The sequence below is a fragment of the Haliotis cracherodii genome, unplaced genomic scaffold (genome assembly GCF_022045235.1).
Source record: "Haliotis cracherodii isolate W230 unplaced genomic scaffold, xgHalCrac1.p SCAF_5, whole genome shotgun sequence".
Lineage (NCBI taxonomy): Eukaryota > Metazoa > Mollusca > Gastropoda > Lepetellida > Haliotidae > Haliotis > Haliotis cracherodii.
The window spans coordinates 16,596,453-16,612,638 of record NW_027266308.1 but is presented as its reverse complement, the minus strand read 5'-3'; the positions used below and the strand labels follow the sequence as shown (position 1 = coordinate 16,612,638).

The window sequence follows — 16,186 nt, the reverse complement described above, 5'->3', positions numbered from 1 at the left end:
TCTGGAACTGTCATGAACCAGTCGCCCTCTGCAAGTCCTCATCCAAAGCACGAGCCTGGTCTGCTACAGCGAAAGCATGGATAGGGAAATCATCCTTCCTTTTGGCGTCGGAAAAGTCTTCATCTAGCGCCCTAACCATATCCTTGAGTATAGGATCCACTGATATAGACCTGTATTGGGACCAGATGGTATCCCTCTTATCAACCCCAGCTCCAGAGGAAGGCACTACTGATGTGAGGTGGTCCATCATCCAGTCAGTCATCTGTGCTAGGCTGTGGTGGGTATTCCATTCAACAGATGAATCACATTTATCGCCGCCTGATGCCTCTGATGAATCAGAATGGCAGTGATGCACTCTGCTCGGAGGTGAACGAGTTCGACTAGGGTGTGTAGGTCTTGCTCTAGCAGAGTGCTTAGATGTAGCACTTGATGAGAGTGAGCTGTACAACAAAATCCTCGTGTGAGCAGTGGTGTTGGAGATAGCTGAAGGCATGCTAGTCGTTATAGAGCTTGACAATGGTATAAAGATCTATAGCGAAACGTCACTTTTACAGTAATGAAAGAAGTTATCCATAAATTGTGTCTACTTTTAAGAAGGTTGAGTGGTGATAACTGGGGAATAGTGGCTGGGAGAGTTCTGCGAGTACAACATCTTCTTCACCGTAGCTGAAAAACATGTTTTCGGAGTTAGAGGTGGGCAAAAATTACATTTAAAAGTACCTTCATTGGAGTGCACAATTTTGTACAAGTTTTTAAGGTGTATCAAAATACAAACATGAAACTCTATATATAACGCCAAAGGCTTATGGTGTTTAAATATACATGAGATGTAATATCTAGCCGAGAATTGCAAACAATAATGACTACCTTGCACTGAGGTAAACGCAATTTCAAAATGGAGGAAACAATGAGGCACATGGTGGGGAAAAAGAAAAAGTCTTTTTACATGGAAAATGCAATATTAATACACATTAAAGTGAACATAATATGAAAAAGGAATACATCACCCAACAAAATTTAGTGTCGTAGTGGAACGCTAACCACCAATTTAAACCAAAGCTTGAGGAGTAAAGTGAAGCACAACTTCCCTGTAGTACTATGAGCAAGAATGTGAATTGGTTGTGACGTCACGATTGGTCACATGAGAGCGGCGATGGGTCCTGCAAAAGTGCACTTTTTTTCTCACCCAGTACCATCACGACGCACTGTCTTCGTTGTCATAAGGTAAGCAATAGATGCATTAAGGAGTAATGCAGGATAAATAAATAAATCTAATAATTAAGAGAAGTGATGTGTGGCTATTGTACATAAAGAAAGGTGTTGATTATTAAGCAGGTGCTTAAATTTCGCTGTGGATGTGCTCTTCTATTGGACATAACTTTTCTAGGAGATGGAGTTTTTCCGGAACCAGTCTTACAATAGTCAGGACAAGTTTGTGTCTGTGATGGGGGACTTCTGCACCATCGCAGCCTACAACTTCTCTGAGGTGGAGGACTCCTACTCTGAAATGAAGACAAAGGTAAGCTACAGTGTAATCAACCCAGATTGGCCCAAATTATAAAACATAGTCATGATCGTGGGTTTCAACAAAAAGTTCTTCTTAGCTGTTCCATGATCCACTGATAGTAGGTTCAAAACCTTGATTTTCCCCCTTGAATAATCTGTCAGCACCATACCTGTGCTCGTGGGTTTCCAGCAGGTAGAGATTACTACACAAGTGTCTGTCAGATACCATTTACCTTTCGCTCATCAGATACATTTTGAAATAAGTTGTAAGACATGTTGTGACAGCCATGAGTGCTGCAATCTGTTTCATGCACACCCTATAACTAAACAATTTTAGCTTTGAATTGGTCTATATTTTGTCTATTCCCATAAACTTAGTGGCGCATTAACAGAATCGCAGAGGTCATGTGTGCATCATCTGGACTACTGCTTATAGGCCGTGGGCTAGGTATGACCCACGAGCACCCCCATCCAAGCCCCACTAGTTTTTTTTAAAGCCCATAAACATACTTAACATGATTTTGAATGTAAACAAGAAAAAAGTTGGGATGAACTTGTTGTTACAGCCTTTCAAAGTATGGTACCCTACATCGCGTTTTCACCCGGTTTTGCCGTATATCACTTGGGGGTATGATTACGTTTTGGGTAGTCATGTCACTGGTGATCCACTGATCTTCAAGTGTGATATACCACTGGAAGCCATATATAAGTACCTCTCCAATGAGGGATCAATAATTGGTATTGAGTGAATATGGACCAACCCATGGCAAATCGAACGTCATATATGCCGACAAAACCAAATTCTTCTCGCAGAAACCTTTAATCCGAAATATGTTCTAGGTACGTGTGCCTGATTCCACTAGAGTCTTCTAACACATGTTCCTGTACATCTCTTGAAGTACTTCTTTACATGTGATGTTACCAGGTGAAAATCTTTTGCACAATTTGGAACAAATTTACTCTTATAATATCAGAGTAGGATACCCAATATTGCATTCTCGGCTTAGCTACATCGGAACAACGCTTGGATGTATGCTTAGGATTTGGCTTGTCATCTTGTGTGTTATTCACCGACCTTGATGTGTTATATACCATAGGAAACCATATATAAACACCATAATTTGATGTAGGCTGATTATTGATCTACTTGTGGACAATCATACAGGATACTTCTTGACAAATCTGATATCACTCACTTTTGTAGGCTTGCACTCCACATTAAGCCATCATGCCATAATGTAACTGAAATAATGTTGAAAGCTTTTCACTCAGTATTGGAGCCTGAACTTGAGGTGTGTGTGTGTGTGTATGTGTTCCAGTATGAGATGACTCTGAAAGCTTACGCTGAGGAGAACAAGGTGCAGCCAGACGACTTCTTTGGGGTGTTTGATCTGTTCCTCACCTCCTTCACGGATGCCCGCCTGGAGAATGAGAAGATGAGAAGACAGAAGGAGGAGGAGGAGAAGAGGGCAAAGATTGAGGAACAGGTAAGAGGCTGATATGCTGGGGAGCAAGAGTGATATAATGAAAGCATGGTAGATTGTTGGAAATTGTTTAAATTTTAAACTTGGGGATGGGGGTGGGGGTACACATTGTGAATGTTAACCTCTGGGGGAGGGGTGGGGTGTTCAAAATCTGAATTTTATCCTGCTGTGGCTGGGGGTTCCACATTTTGAATTTAAGTCTCAATTGACAATATACAGAAGCATTTCATAGGTGTTTGTTTGTTATTGGGGTCCATATGTTATTTGCAAAAGGAAGGAGTGATCAAAATATTATGAACACACTTTCCCCCACCACACACTCATTTTAGCCACTTGATTGCATTGAAGGATAGTGCTTTTCTATCAGCAAGTGTTGATCAGTTAACATTGCTCTAATAATAATTCTCTTCTATGTAAACCTCATCACAATGTGTTGATGTTGATGTTGATGTTGGCCGGTATTCTGCAGTTGAAGAAGGAGCGAGAGAAGAGGTTGTTGCTGCGGAGGAGTAGTACCCTGGACAAGAAGGACGGGAAGATCACCACCACCAACACAGAGAATAGCAGTGGGGAAAAGGGTCAGTAGTCTCTCAACATGCAAATGTAGATTGATTGTATTATTTCATTGGCATGATAATTTTATACCCTCACCTTAATATTTCAATTGCTCTCTATCATTATGATAGATTAGATTATTAGATGCAAACACTTTCAGTAGTATTGTTATAACACTATTTGGATGACATTGCAGTTGATGTTCCTTGACAGTATCCCAATAAGCGTCTTCTTTACCTGGTGAAACTTGTGGGTGCTAACTATGTCTTTAATGTGCTCATGTATGCAGTAACATTAATTAACACCATCATTTGTGTTCCAGGAGAGTTTGATGACCTTATTTCTGCACTCAGGACTGGTGATGTATTTGGGGAGGACATGGCCAAGATGAAGCGACGGAGGCGTGGAATGCCCAGTGCAGATATGTCCCGTGAGAGGGTTGGCAATCTCAAACTGTGAGCAGTTCACAATGTCGACAGACAATGTTACGTTGGACTGCACTGCATCAAGTTCTACACAAGGCTGATATCCTATATACAGACAGTTTTGTTTCCAGTCCTGAAAACAGAAGTTTTGTTTGTCATATTCTGAACAGGCAGATTTGATTGGTGTCCTGAGAATGGAAGTTTCGTTGACATATTTTAAACAGACAGTTTTGTTCTGAATCCTAAAAATGCTGTTTTGTTAGTTAATCCTCTCAGTTGGCAGTTTTGTTGACAGTTTTGTTGGTCATGGACCCAGATGAACAGTCTGCACATGTCAGTGAAGAAACTGTGGAGAGTGTTAAATGGAGAGTGTTGTACATGGACATGTTGCAGTAGAAGGATATCACTCAGGTACATCATCCATTGAAAAGAACCAACCAATACACACATAGCATATCAAAGAATCACTGGATCATGTATAAGTATGGAGATGGAGAGTATGTTTGTGTTTGCCAGTTTGGCAAGCCAACCAGCTAGATGCTACTGGATATGTGGTATAGCAATCCCTTGGGGAAACCTGTGCAGCATCACTTAGCTTTGGACACCATGCCAAGTAAGAACCAAAAGGTTTTCTTGGACTCACACTGCCCTTGAAAGTGCGACTAGGGAGCTTGCCCTGAACAACCTGAGTAAATCAGTGAAATGTTATGACGTGATGTCCTTTACTGTGGCATCATGAGGAAGTGTCACCGGATTGTAGCTGTATATCATTCAAGACCATGGTCACAACATGACAAGCTCTATCACTGACCTACACCTTTGTTACTCTCCTCTATAAAGGGTGTAGGGAGCAAGGTATCACTGTGAGGAGCTTCATTCACAATGCAAGCTCCTTCCCAGTGTGTGACACCTTCTCTCCCTTCAGTATATAGTGCAAGGAAGACGGTGTCTCTGTGAGGAGCTTTACTCCCATGAAGGAGATAATAATGGAATCACTATCTCATTGTCAATAAGGAGATTAATCTGATCTGTATCTGAAGGGCTGTGTATGTAGAGAAAGTCACTGGTTGTGTTACAACCATTTTGTCTAGCACAGCAGGATTTGCATTGTGTGGAATTTTGAACACAAAGTTGCTAGCATCTACATTCCTAGAAAGAGTGCATATGATCTATAGTGTTTTGTATGCACTTCCCTGTGCTGCCATTTCATTACTTGAGCTCCACTTCAGTGTTCAAACAAAAGTTTCCCTTGAGTCATTATTGGACAAGTATGCCAACATCTCTTCTCAGTACCTAATATATGATAACAAAACAGTGTTAATATTCTTACACTTTCCAGTGTTATTACCTTTAATGTTATTCCTTGATGGTGGAGTAAGTCTACACACATATCAATCTTCCAATTATTTTACTTTAAGAGTGGCTGCTGGCTGGTAGTAACTTTTCCCTAGAGTTGTTTCTAAAATTTTGATTATTTTATCTTGACTATAATACCCTCTACGAACTAGGCTGGAATTATGGAATTATATTTTGGCTGTACTAACAAGTCTATGCAGACTTCAGTCGATTGCAGGATTTGCAAAACATGTGTACCAACAACTTAGCATCAGCAGATCTTTTCCAAATCTTTTTATGTTTTTGATAAACATGCACACGTGATTTGATGCACTTCACGAAGTAAAACCCATTTTATTACAATATAGATCTTGATTATCGATCAGATTGTCTTGTTTTGGCAACTCCATTTTATTTGAAGCAAATGCAAGTGATATGGTCAATAGGAGGGACATAGAAGGACCATAACTCTTAATAGCCACTGGTAGTGCTGCGATCAAGCCCAGAAGTTCCAGCCTTGTTCGGCAAGGGTGGAAACTGGACTTTTACAGTCAGTTAACTCCCTTGCCTTGGGGAAAATGTCCAAATTAAATAAGAAGATGGTCTCTGTGTTAACTAAGTTTCTCAATTTTTTTTCGTTTTAGCTCCTTCTGATATTTTAACCACGCATGATAAACCATTCATCTCCAAGAAGACATTATGTCTTTGTGATCATGTTCTAATCAATAAAAAGGTGCAGTTATGTATTTCCCCCAAATGGGAATTAATTCACTTACACAGCCCCAGTTTCACAGTGACCATACCAGCAGACATCGTTTAAGGCTTTGATATTATGAATATGTATTTTTGTTAATATTTTTATGATAATGGGCACAAAGAAATTCAATTATTTTGCAATGACCATGTGTTACATGTCCCAAATGTTACATTCCCTGGACCAACACACTGTTCAGTGAGTGAGGTGGTTTCATTGACACTTTGAAGGGTAGATCACTGTGTGTCAGCTCAAGAGGACACACCTCAACCAGTGTGCTATGGCAGCATAATTTCCTTTGCAGAGTTTGGTCCCTTACCTCTGCCAGGACCTGCTGATCCTATCCTACATTTGAATGTATTGATCCTCGGTCTGTTAGGACCATACCTGTAGTCATCACTTTCCACAAAGTGGAAAATGTCTTTGACCTGCATGATTTTGGGTTTTCCTTGCTTATTCAGCTGATACACAGTCATATGAATGAAAAACTATTACGGTGGAGTCAATCTGAACTTACTCACTCAAACATCTTCATACAAACAGTAGCTCAATGTTCCCTGCAGGTGCAGAAAAATGTAGTCTTCTTTGCTATTTTATCCAAAAGATTAATTATATTGTTTCAACATCTCATCTCTTTTACCAAGCACACGCTGTAGGAACATTAGCCCAGGGAGCTGTTCTATAGAGAGATCTTACTGTTTTAGCAACAGTAGTTTGGCTAACATCACTTTGTGTGTCAAGCTCTTTTTCTTATTTCTAAGATATCACATATCAGACTTTATCAAAGTTTATTTTACACAGGCGCATATCATAAAGAATAGAAGTTTTTTATGTGGCTTGAGTTCAGTATTTTTTTATTTCCAACTTCCTTTTGAATAATTGGTAATTTCACTTTCGAGCATTTTGAGATCACAACAATTGATCATAACAATCAGCATTACATGTTACATAAATATCTTGTTACAACTATCTGTTTGGTAGTGTTACTCAGACACCTAATCCACAATGGTCTCAAAGCTGTTTCATTTTCTTGTCAAAACCTGAGAATTTCTTTTAGTAGACTTCTGGTAATTGCTTCATGCAATGTAACCAGATCCATTATGTACAAATTGTGAAGTGAAATATGATGATGTGCTTTATCAAGTGTCTGCTATACCCTAAGTAAAACATTGTAAGCCCTCACATCTGAGAGCATAAAACATGTGAAACTGTGGCGAAGTATATTAACTGTTATCTGTTTGTATTGTAGTGAATACCCTCACTTGTGAGATTTAAGTGATGATGCACCTGCTACGGCTTCATAAATAATGTCACATTAGTATTGAAATTGTTTGGAATGTGAAATGCACTTTCCATGAATAGTATTGTAAGCACGCTGTGTGAACATGTCATGTAAAATTGTTCAATATCGTGTGATTCCATGTTGGTATGGTAAGCATGTTGTGCAATCCTTATAGTATCCTAGTTAATGTAAAGTTTTATTTCATTGAGTTTACATATTGAATATTGTTAACTCTAAAACCCTCAGTACTGAGACTACACAAGCGAGAGGAAGCTTGAGTTTGAGTTGGGCTTGACATCACATTTAGCATTATTTAAGCTATAGTCATATCGGGGAAACAAATAATTGGCTTCACACCGTGTACCCATGTGCAGAACCAAACCCGGATCTTTGGCAGGACAAACCACATCTCCAAGAACTAGGCTACTATACTGCCAGTACTTCAGAGATCAGTTTCCGTGATCATCACCCCTACAAAAAACATCATTCTCTTGAATAGTGGAATAGTGCTGTGTGTCAAAGGTACTTCACATACAGTTCCCACTACAACAAAAGTACATGACCTTAATTTGTCAGAAGGAAAAATGTATGAAATTTAGCTCCTCTTAGAATTGATAGTTGGGTAGCCCAGTGGTTAAAGCGTGTACTCGTTCAACCTAGGACCCTGTTTTCAATCCCCAAGTGTCACATTTCGTGACATCCATTACTTGTCTCCGCTGTCATAACATTGTTTAAATATTGTAAAAGAGGAGTAAAATTCACTCACTCACCCACTCATATGTTAACATTGAGTTGTGAAGACCTAATCCTGTGGCCAGATGTTGTAATGCATATTGTTGGAGTTGCAAAGATGTGTCAGGACACTTGTTATACCTTTTGTCGTACATGGCTGTTCCTAAAAATATTGTGCAATATACAGTTTCCATGTAAATCTGTCCGGTGGAGGACAAAGTTGTAGATTATTACTTCCTTTTCCTACAAAATAATTGTTTGAAGCTTTAATAGTGCAAGCTCAGGAATGAGGAGAAAATGGCATTATGCTTCTGGAATGTTTAAAAAAGGTCATATTGTTTGTTAAGCTGATTCAATTTGTAAAATTACTTGTTGTCAGTTCCTGAATGGTATTTGTAGTTTGTCCTCCAAATTAAAAACGCCATTGCACTATGGCAGGACATCCAGTTGTGAGGGTACAGTGGGGTTTGTGACATTACTCATCAAAGTGTCGTCAATGTTGTATCGAAGACAATTGTTCACTTGTGGTAGCCTTTGCACATTTTATATGTTAAACTGTTCTCTTTTTTATATAAATTAAAATCGTGTTGAAAATTTGAATGAATATTTGATCCTATCTAATGTGGACCAAAAAAAGGCACAAGAGTGCATGCTCAAATGTACACCCTGTCAATACATCAGTGTACACTAAAACTAATTTCTCAACTCCATGGGGAGTAAACACCCATTGTAGATGAAAATCAAATCTTTATAATTATGAAACGATGTGTAACATGTATTAGTATTCAGCTAACAGTATGGGAGATTCGAAGTAAGATGAGAACTTGGCTTTACAATTACAACTTTATTTTCCAATGATGATCTAGTCCCTGATATGGCCGACTTCTGTGGTTTCCTTGCTGTCTCTGAAGTGCAAGACTGAGAATTGATTTGCAATTATTGATAGAAATAATTCATTAAGCAGACATTTTGAAAACTATTTTATTGCTCATGTTGATTTTCATGTCTGATGGGACCTTTATCCCTTGCTAGCGACACCTTCTGTTATTTTAGTTTTGTGTACCAGTGGAGGAGTGGATTATTTCTTACAAAATTGGTGCTTGTTTGTGTTGATATTTTGTTGATTTTTGCATTACAAACAGGCAAATAGAACTCTTTTCATTTCAACAGGAAGTTGCAGATGTGGGTTTTCATAAAGATATTCGTGGACATAGAAAAGTGATTTTCTACCCGGGTATGAATTGAGTGCATATAATTAGTTAACCTATTACTCAGAGTCCTTGTATATCATTGTTTTAATCTTTTGTGAAATTTCTCACTGTCCGAGTATACTTTGTTTCCATTTTTGAAAGTTAAGCGGTTGACAAAGATGTAATAAACACCCTGCTACAATCAGCTCCACTGATAAACTTCAAGACCAGTCTGTAAGTAATGTTTATAAGTGCCCGGTATAAGTTATACAATTATAGGTTTTGTTTCTGAATCCCCATGGATAGAGGGAATTACAAAATGTGAAATCTATTCAACAAGCTTTGTCAGCAGGTTTGATGGATCTGCTGTCTCTTCATTCAGTCACTGGAGGAGTTTTGGCAAATTAGGGATAACACAAGTTCAATATACATGAAAGCCTTATGTATGATCTTAGGGAATATTTGTTATCATTATTTAATATATCAAAACTAAACTGATATCATTGTCATCTTTGTTTTCATATTTATAGATTATTTTGATATTATACTAACCATACTAGTCACGAGTATTCAAGTCTTTTATTGTATATTTTATACTTATGTAAATTGATTAAATTTATATACAGGAGTTTGTATAACTACACGTAACTTATACACCCTTTTTGTACATGATCTACATATAAGCATTTCAATATTCATGTTGTTTTCACATTACCATGTATTGAATCGCCAGCTTGTGTTAAGACCTACACACTACAAGTAACAATCACTTCGATTTTTGTGTTTGGTATCTGTATTGTCAAAAAATGTCTTGCTGTGAATGGCTGAAAAATTGCTGCAATGGTGTGTGGTATTTTGCCGGAGTGCTGAGGTAGATTGTACACAATTTGAAAATGTATTCCCATATCTATGAAATCTTGGGTGTTGATGTGATTGCTGTACCTTAACGCTGCTTTAAGTTATTAATTAGGTTGTCATTTTCACATTATATTGTGCATATTTGTCATGTTCATATATTTCTTACAAACATTGAAACAAACAATAACATTTATGTCTGATTAATTCCCTGATAATAATATTCAAGAACATCTTCTATAAATGTGGGCCAAATTTCATGTTGCAGTCCTTGTGCTAGGACGATCATGGAGGTAATACGGCCATAACTCCCACACTGAAACATATACTATAATAGTTGTCGGGCCAACATTGTTTGTAGAACAGGCCAACATCTTGTCTGACACAAATTATGATACACAAGATTTTCTCACCGAAATCCCCACCAATCTCAAATGAATTTGATATGGATTGTGTAGATTACACACATTTTCAAAATTTGACTCAAGAAAAAATGGTACAGCTTGTTCTGAAAGTAGATGGTTAGTGTGACAAATGTACATGAAATGGGAATGAAAGCGTTCCAGTAGATGAATGACCTTGTGTATGATATAGCATGACTAGGAGGTCAAGATGGCAAGGTCAAGGTCATGTTGGCAGACATGGACTTCTGTTGATTTCTGTCATCAAACAAGTATGTAAATAAAATTCTTCATACTGTCTCCGAGTCTTGTATGATGTTTTATTGTTGCACATGCATGTTTCAAAGCTGCAAAACAGAAGTGGATGCAATTCCTGATACTGGAGACATGGTCAACCAGGCCTTATATATGTTTTTAGTTGGTTTACAAGACTGATACACCCCAAAATCAAATTAGAAAAAGAGAGGTTATTTTAGCACACTATTTTACAGTTTGGCGAAATAGAAACAAAACAAGTTTTTATCACAGCTGAAATGGTGAATAATACATAAATTTTAGTTATTCTAGATCTTACCAAAATACAAATCAATTATCCACCTACAAGTGAAATATCTCATTCATTTGTAGCAGTATTAATCTGGAAATTAAAAATTATATATATCTTTTTTCAACTACTTACATTGAATTTTAGGCCCAACTAATACAAAATATAAGGTCTAAGATACATATTCAGTCTGCTTGGTTGTTTACACAAAATATGAAGCTTGTGAATGATTCATGAATATTCTTTCTACTAAACCTGAGCAGCACATCTAGCCCAACTCAAATACAGATTTATGGAAGTGTGTGTGTGTGTGGGTGGGGGGTGGGGGGGTGGGGGGGTGGGGGGGGGGGGGGGGGGGGGGGTGGCGTTGCACATAGAATACAACATGCTAGATAAATGATTAGTGAAAATCTTGTACTGGACACAGCTATGGCATTGGATACAACCCTAATTTAAAAACACACCTGACCTCCTGTTTAGCGTCAGTCACCACAACCGCAATCATGATACATATCTCTTCAGATACTTTTTATTATGGTAACCCTGTAGTCTAAGTTTCTGCATATTTGTACAGAGTTGCAGCCCTTGCCTTGCCAGGATCTGCTGGTCATGAGTTGAGTCTTGTGCCATCCTTGCTATCCTTAGTTTGGGAGGACCATTACTGAACTTGGTTTCACTGAAGCAAATCTCCAAGATCTACTTTCCTCCAACATTAACCTGACCAGGTTACAGTAATGAATATTCAATAACTGTCCAAAGCAATGTTAATGCTAGCTTTCTCAGTCACACATGAAATTCTACAAGGTATTAGAGATAGATAGTGTTGTCATCCTCAACCTCTTCCATCCCTGTCCAGCACAAACAGTCCAAAACAATGTGTTGCTGTGGGTTAGCAAGACTTTACTGTCAACACCAAACTTGTGTAGTGGGAGGGAGCGCTGCCGTCTGCATATGCTTGGTATGACTGTGATCTCACATGTGCGTAGATGTCATCAAGCCGAAAGCCTTTAAGAAAAATCAGATTTACAACTGTTGTCTATTCGATGATGGAATATCATTTTGATGTCAGACAACCAACATAAACACTTCATTCGCACACTTCCCCTCTATACAATGGCAATGCAGCAAGTACTTGCCTTCCGCCTGTTCTGACAGGTGCTAGAGATGGCGGTGGAGTGGGAGTGGCTGACAGAGTGGACAGTCAGGATCCGTCCCCGCCGCTTCCAGTAGGCTGTCCGCACCTCGTCGTTAAACACCACATGGAACAGGAAGATAAACAGGCCCTGTAGGAGGCAAACACACCGTCACACACTGTAAGTCTCCCCTCTAGGAACCAGTGCTTTTTTCTGCTTAACGCTACATTCAGCAATATTCCATCATAGACGAAAGTCTAAATAATCGAGTCTGCACGAAACAATCCAGTGAATGACATAACGAACATTGACACCCAATTGGGACACGATAACATGCATGAACCAAGTCGGCGAGCCTGACCACCTGATCCCGTTAGTCGCCTCTTATGACAAACATGTGATGATGAAGACCTATTCTCTTCCTATATCTTCACAGATCTGTGTTGTCCATTTGGTCCCCTCTTACGACAAGCATGGGTTGCTGACAACCAATTCTAACCCGGAATCTTCACGAGGCTTGGAGTGAGTGAGTGAGTATGGTTTTACGCCGCTTTTAGCAATATTCTGGCAATATCACGGCTTCACACATTGTACCCATGTCGGGAATCGAACCCGGTTCTTCGGCCTGACGAGCGAACGCTTTAACCACTAGGCTACCCGACCGCCCCCACGAGGCTTGGAACCAGTGAGTGAATGTTATGTTAACGCCACAGTCTGGAATGGTCCAGCAACATCAAAGCGTAAGTGTATCCAAACCGAGGGAAGCAATGCTTGAGGCAATGATCTACAGGTATAATGACCCATAATCAGCCTTGTAGCACAGTTTAACCACCTCTAATAGTCAGCTTTACAACATTGGGTACTCGGGACCTATACTAAACTGAAACACAAAGGGCCATAGTGTAGCATTGAGGGTCAGAGTGAGTGAGTTTAGTTTCAATAGTGTTTCAATTATAATAGTGAGTGGGTTCAAAGTTGAAGTCACATCGGCAATATTTCAGCCATATTGTGACTCTCAATTATATGAGTGTGTGGGTGTGTCATCTGATGTTGCTGGTCACAGAGTCAGAATGGTGTCATGTTCAATGGAGGAAGAACATGAGTTGGAAAATTCAGGATCTGTAAGACCCCTGAAGGTCCCGGACTATGCTCGTCGTAAGAGGCGAGTAACGGGATCTAGTAGTCATGCTCGATGACTTGGTTGATGCACCGTATCCCAAATGCGTGGATCGATGCTCCTGATGTCAGTCACTGGATTGTCTTGTCCAGACTCGATGATTTACAGACCATATGGCTGAAATAATGCTGAGAGGGGCATTAAACAACAAACAAAAAACAGGATCTGTAAGAACATACTTCCTGAGAGAAGAAGAAAACAATACCAGTTTATGAGCCTCTCGACCCCAACCATGACGTACCTGGGAAGAGTTGAGGAGAGCGAAGACGTACTGGAAGGCCACGGTGTTGGAGTTGATGGCCAGGGCGCCGAAGGTCCAGGTGATGCCTAACAGAGGCAACAACACAGAGGCTGCCTTCAGGCTAGACCTGGGTGTAGGATTGGACGTATGGTTATAGAGTATATGCATGTTACAGCCCAAATCGGTATGATAATTATGTTTATAACTAAAGCGTTCGCTAGTCATGCGTTCTGATATACATTAAATAGTTTTGTCATAAACAATTATCATAGAATATACATTACAGAAATTTCTGCCTGTCTGTCTTCCGAGCGTTGACTTTGAGACTAAGAAATGTTTTGATGACCAGCACCAGGACAAACAAGTTGATCTGAAATATATACAAACTGACCTGAACTACACACGCGTTGATCTGAAATGTACACAAGTTGGCTTAGGTTCCATTTGAACTGAACGACGATTTCAGTAAACTACATGTAATAATCAACGAAGTGCCATACGTTTGCCATAATTATTCGTGACCAGGAATATTCAAAAACATTAAAAAACAATTGTTTTGAAAACTTTTCATATTTTATTGAGATCCGTAAACCAAATAACAAGACAGACTGATTGGCTGTTACAACGTACAGCCGCAGCACCATGTACTGGAGTAGCTGTATATTTACACTCACCAAACCAGTTGCAAGAGCTGGGCCCACGAATCCCCATATAGTGCCCCTTGATGTCGACAGCCAACAGCTGTAAACGATCAGTACTTACAAAGTAGACATTATTTATGGATAGCAACGTCTCTATTTACTGTAGAGGCGAGATTCGGTATAGATCCTTATACCGCTGACTTGCTTGACAAGGTATAAGAATCTCTACTGAAACGTTGTTATCCATACATTGTGTCTACTTTGTCATCAGTCAACTTCTATGTACAAATCAAACAATTAATCAGTAATTGTTAAAGATTTTATAATTTCACAATGCGTCAATGAGGATATTACCCATCAAACCGAAAAGTTATCTGATAGCGCACTGCCCGCTTTTGTCTCCATTTAACAATATCAATAACCCCGTGCCCTACATCGTTTGAAATAAAAATACTATTATATATATAAGGAATGACCACTTAACATTCGGCGGCCAGGGATCTATTCAGTCACTGTTTCAAAACGCAGTTCTGTCTGTTCAAGGAAACCTGAAGAAAGGTAGTTTTTGTTAGATAACCCCTCCTCTCCTCTGAATATGACATGTCCGGTCAATTGTAGGCACGTGGTGTGTGGCCAGTGAAATGTGATGACGTTGCGTTCACTATAATTCTTGTGAATACCCTAGGTCTATTACATCATAGCCATAAATTCCTGTTTATGCTGAGAACCACACGACAATTTTTTTAATACATTTTCAACAGACGTCCTCTTCTCTGCCAACTTATAAACCTATTCATTGGGGTCGCTATTAAGTAAGAGAGTTCTTCCTATAGGTATTAAAACCTATTGTGAGGTTTTACTTTCAAAGAAAAACCTATTAAGAGGTTTTACTTAAAACCTCAAATCCCAGGTTTAACCAAGTAACTGAAAAAATGACAACAAGTAGCAATTCAAAATTTCAATACACATATTTCCAAACGTTTATCAAGTTCTTCTTCGGTAAATGGCTTTCCAAATCGATAAGAAAAGTTATCGCTTTCTTCAGTGAATGAGTGAGTATGGTTTTACGCCGCTTTTAGCAATATTCCAGCAATATCACGGCGGGGGACACCAGAAATGGGCTTCACACATTGTGCCCATGTCGGGAATCGAACCCGGGTCATCGGCGTGACGAGCGAACGCTTTAACCACTAGGCTACCCGACCGCCCCTCTTCAGTGAATGAAGACTGGGTAACAAAATGAAAGTCGTCGTCGCACATCTTTCCACTTCAGAGTCAGGGGGCACGGGTGGCCCAGTCGTCTGAGGCGCCGCGATTCGCTGTGCAGAATTGCGTCCCTTGGACACGCCAGAAACCTATGATTGTGGGTTCGAATCCCGGTTCGCCCGATTATGTTTCTAGGTTTGTCAGCACCATACCCGTGCTCGTGGGTTTCACCCAAGTGGTAAACGCCTGAGACCTGCATCACTTGGGGCTTTCCTCCCACATTAAGCTGACACGCCGCGATATAACTGGAATACTGTTAAAAGCGGCGTAAAACCCAACTCACTCACTCACTCACTCACTTCAGAGTCTCTGGTGAAAGGAAAGCGAGGTTGTAAAATACGTGGTTTTAAACAAGTGCTTATTATCAATGCTGCACAATTTGCACGTGCAGTAACTGCTAGCCGTTACGTCACAACTACCTCTATGTAACAGTTGGATTGTTTTAAGTCGAAAATCTTGTAAAGCAAAAAACACCTTAAAGATTTGCGAATTTTGGTTTTGAAAAGTTTAAAAGAAGTGGAGTATTGCAACACAAACATTTAGAAACGGAAGATTTCACTTTCATTTAAAAGTAAGTATTTTAGTTGTGTTTTGTTGTTGACACATCCAAGTGCTCTTGAACGCCTGGAAAGTCAGCGAATTTCACGTGCAAGTTATGATATCAC

At 39.5% G+C, this 16,186-nt stretch overlaps 2 protein-coding genes across 4 annotated transcripts in view; one reads left to right on the top strand and one right to left on the bottom strand.

Annotated features, from left to right (window-relative positions):
• The window catches only part of LOC139444158 (disheveled-associated activator of morphogenesis 1-like), a 185,363-nt gene extending 174,575 nt beyond the window's left edge, over nt 1-10,788 (top strand). For all 3 annotated transcript variants that reach the window (XM_071225057.1, XM_071225055.1, XM_071225056.1), the window contains 4 exons: nt 1,388-1,519; nt 2,826-2,993; nt 3,460-3,568; nt 3,868-10,788. In XM_071225057.1, coding sequence (XP_071081158.1) covers nt 1,388-1,519; nt 2,826-2,993; nt 3,460-3,568; nt 3,868-4,004 — 546 coding nt within the window. In that variant the 3' untranslated portion in view covers nt 4,005-10,788. The remainder of the gene's footprint in view (nt 1-1,387; nt 1,520-2,825; nt 2,994-3,459; nt 3,569-3,867) is intronic.
• A 1,247-nt stretch (nt 10,789-12,035) lies between these two features.
• Nucleotides 12,036-16,186, bottom strand: part of LOC139444410 (adhesion G protein-coupled receptor L4-like) — a 78,318-nt gene continuing 74,167 nt past the window's right edge. The window contains exons 17-21 of the mRNA XM_071225382.1: nt 14,289-14,355; nt 13,899-13,984; nt 13,615-13,741; nt 12,200-12,346; nt 12,036-12,068 (exon numbers count right to left, since the gene is read on the bottom strand). Coding sequence (XP_071081483.1) covers nt 12,036-12,068; nt 12,200-12,346; nt 13,615-13,741; nt 13,899-13,984; nt 14,289-14,355 — 460 coding nt within the window. The remainder of the gene's footprint in view (nt 12,069-12,199; nt 12,347-13,614; nt 13,742-13,898; nt 13,985-14,288; nt 14,356-16,186) is intronic.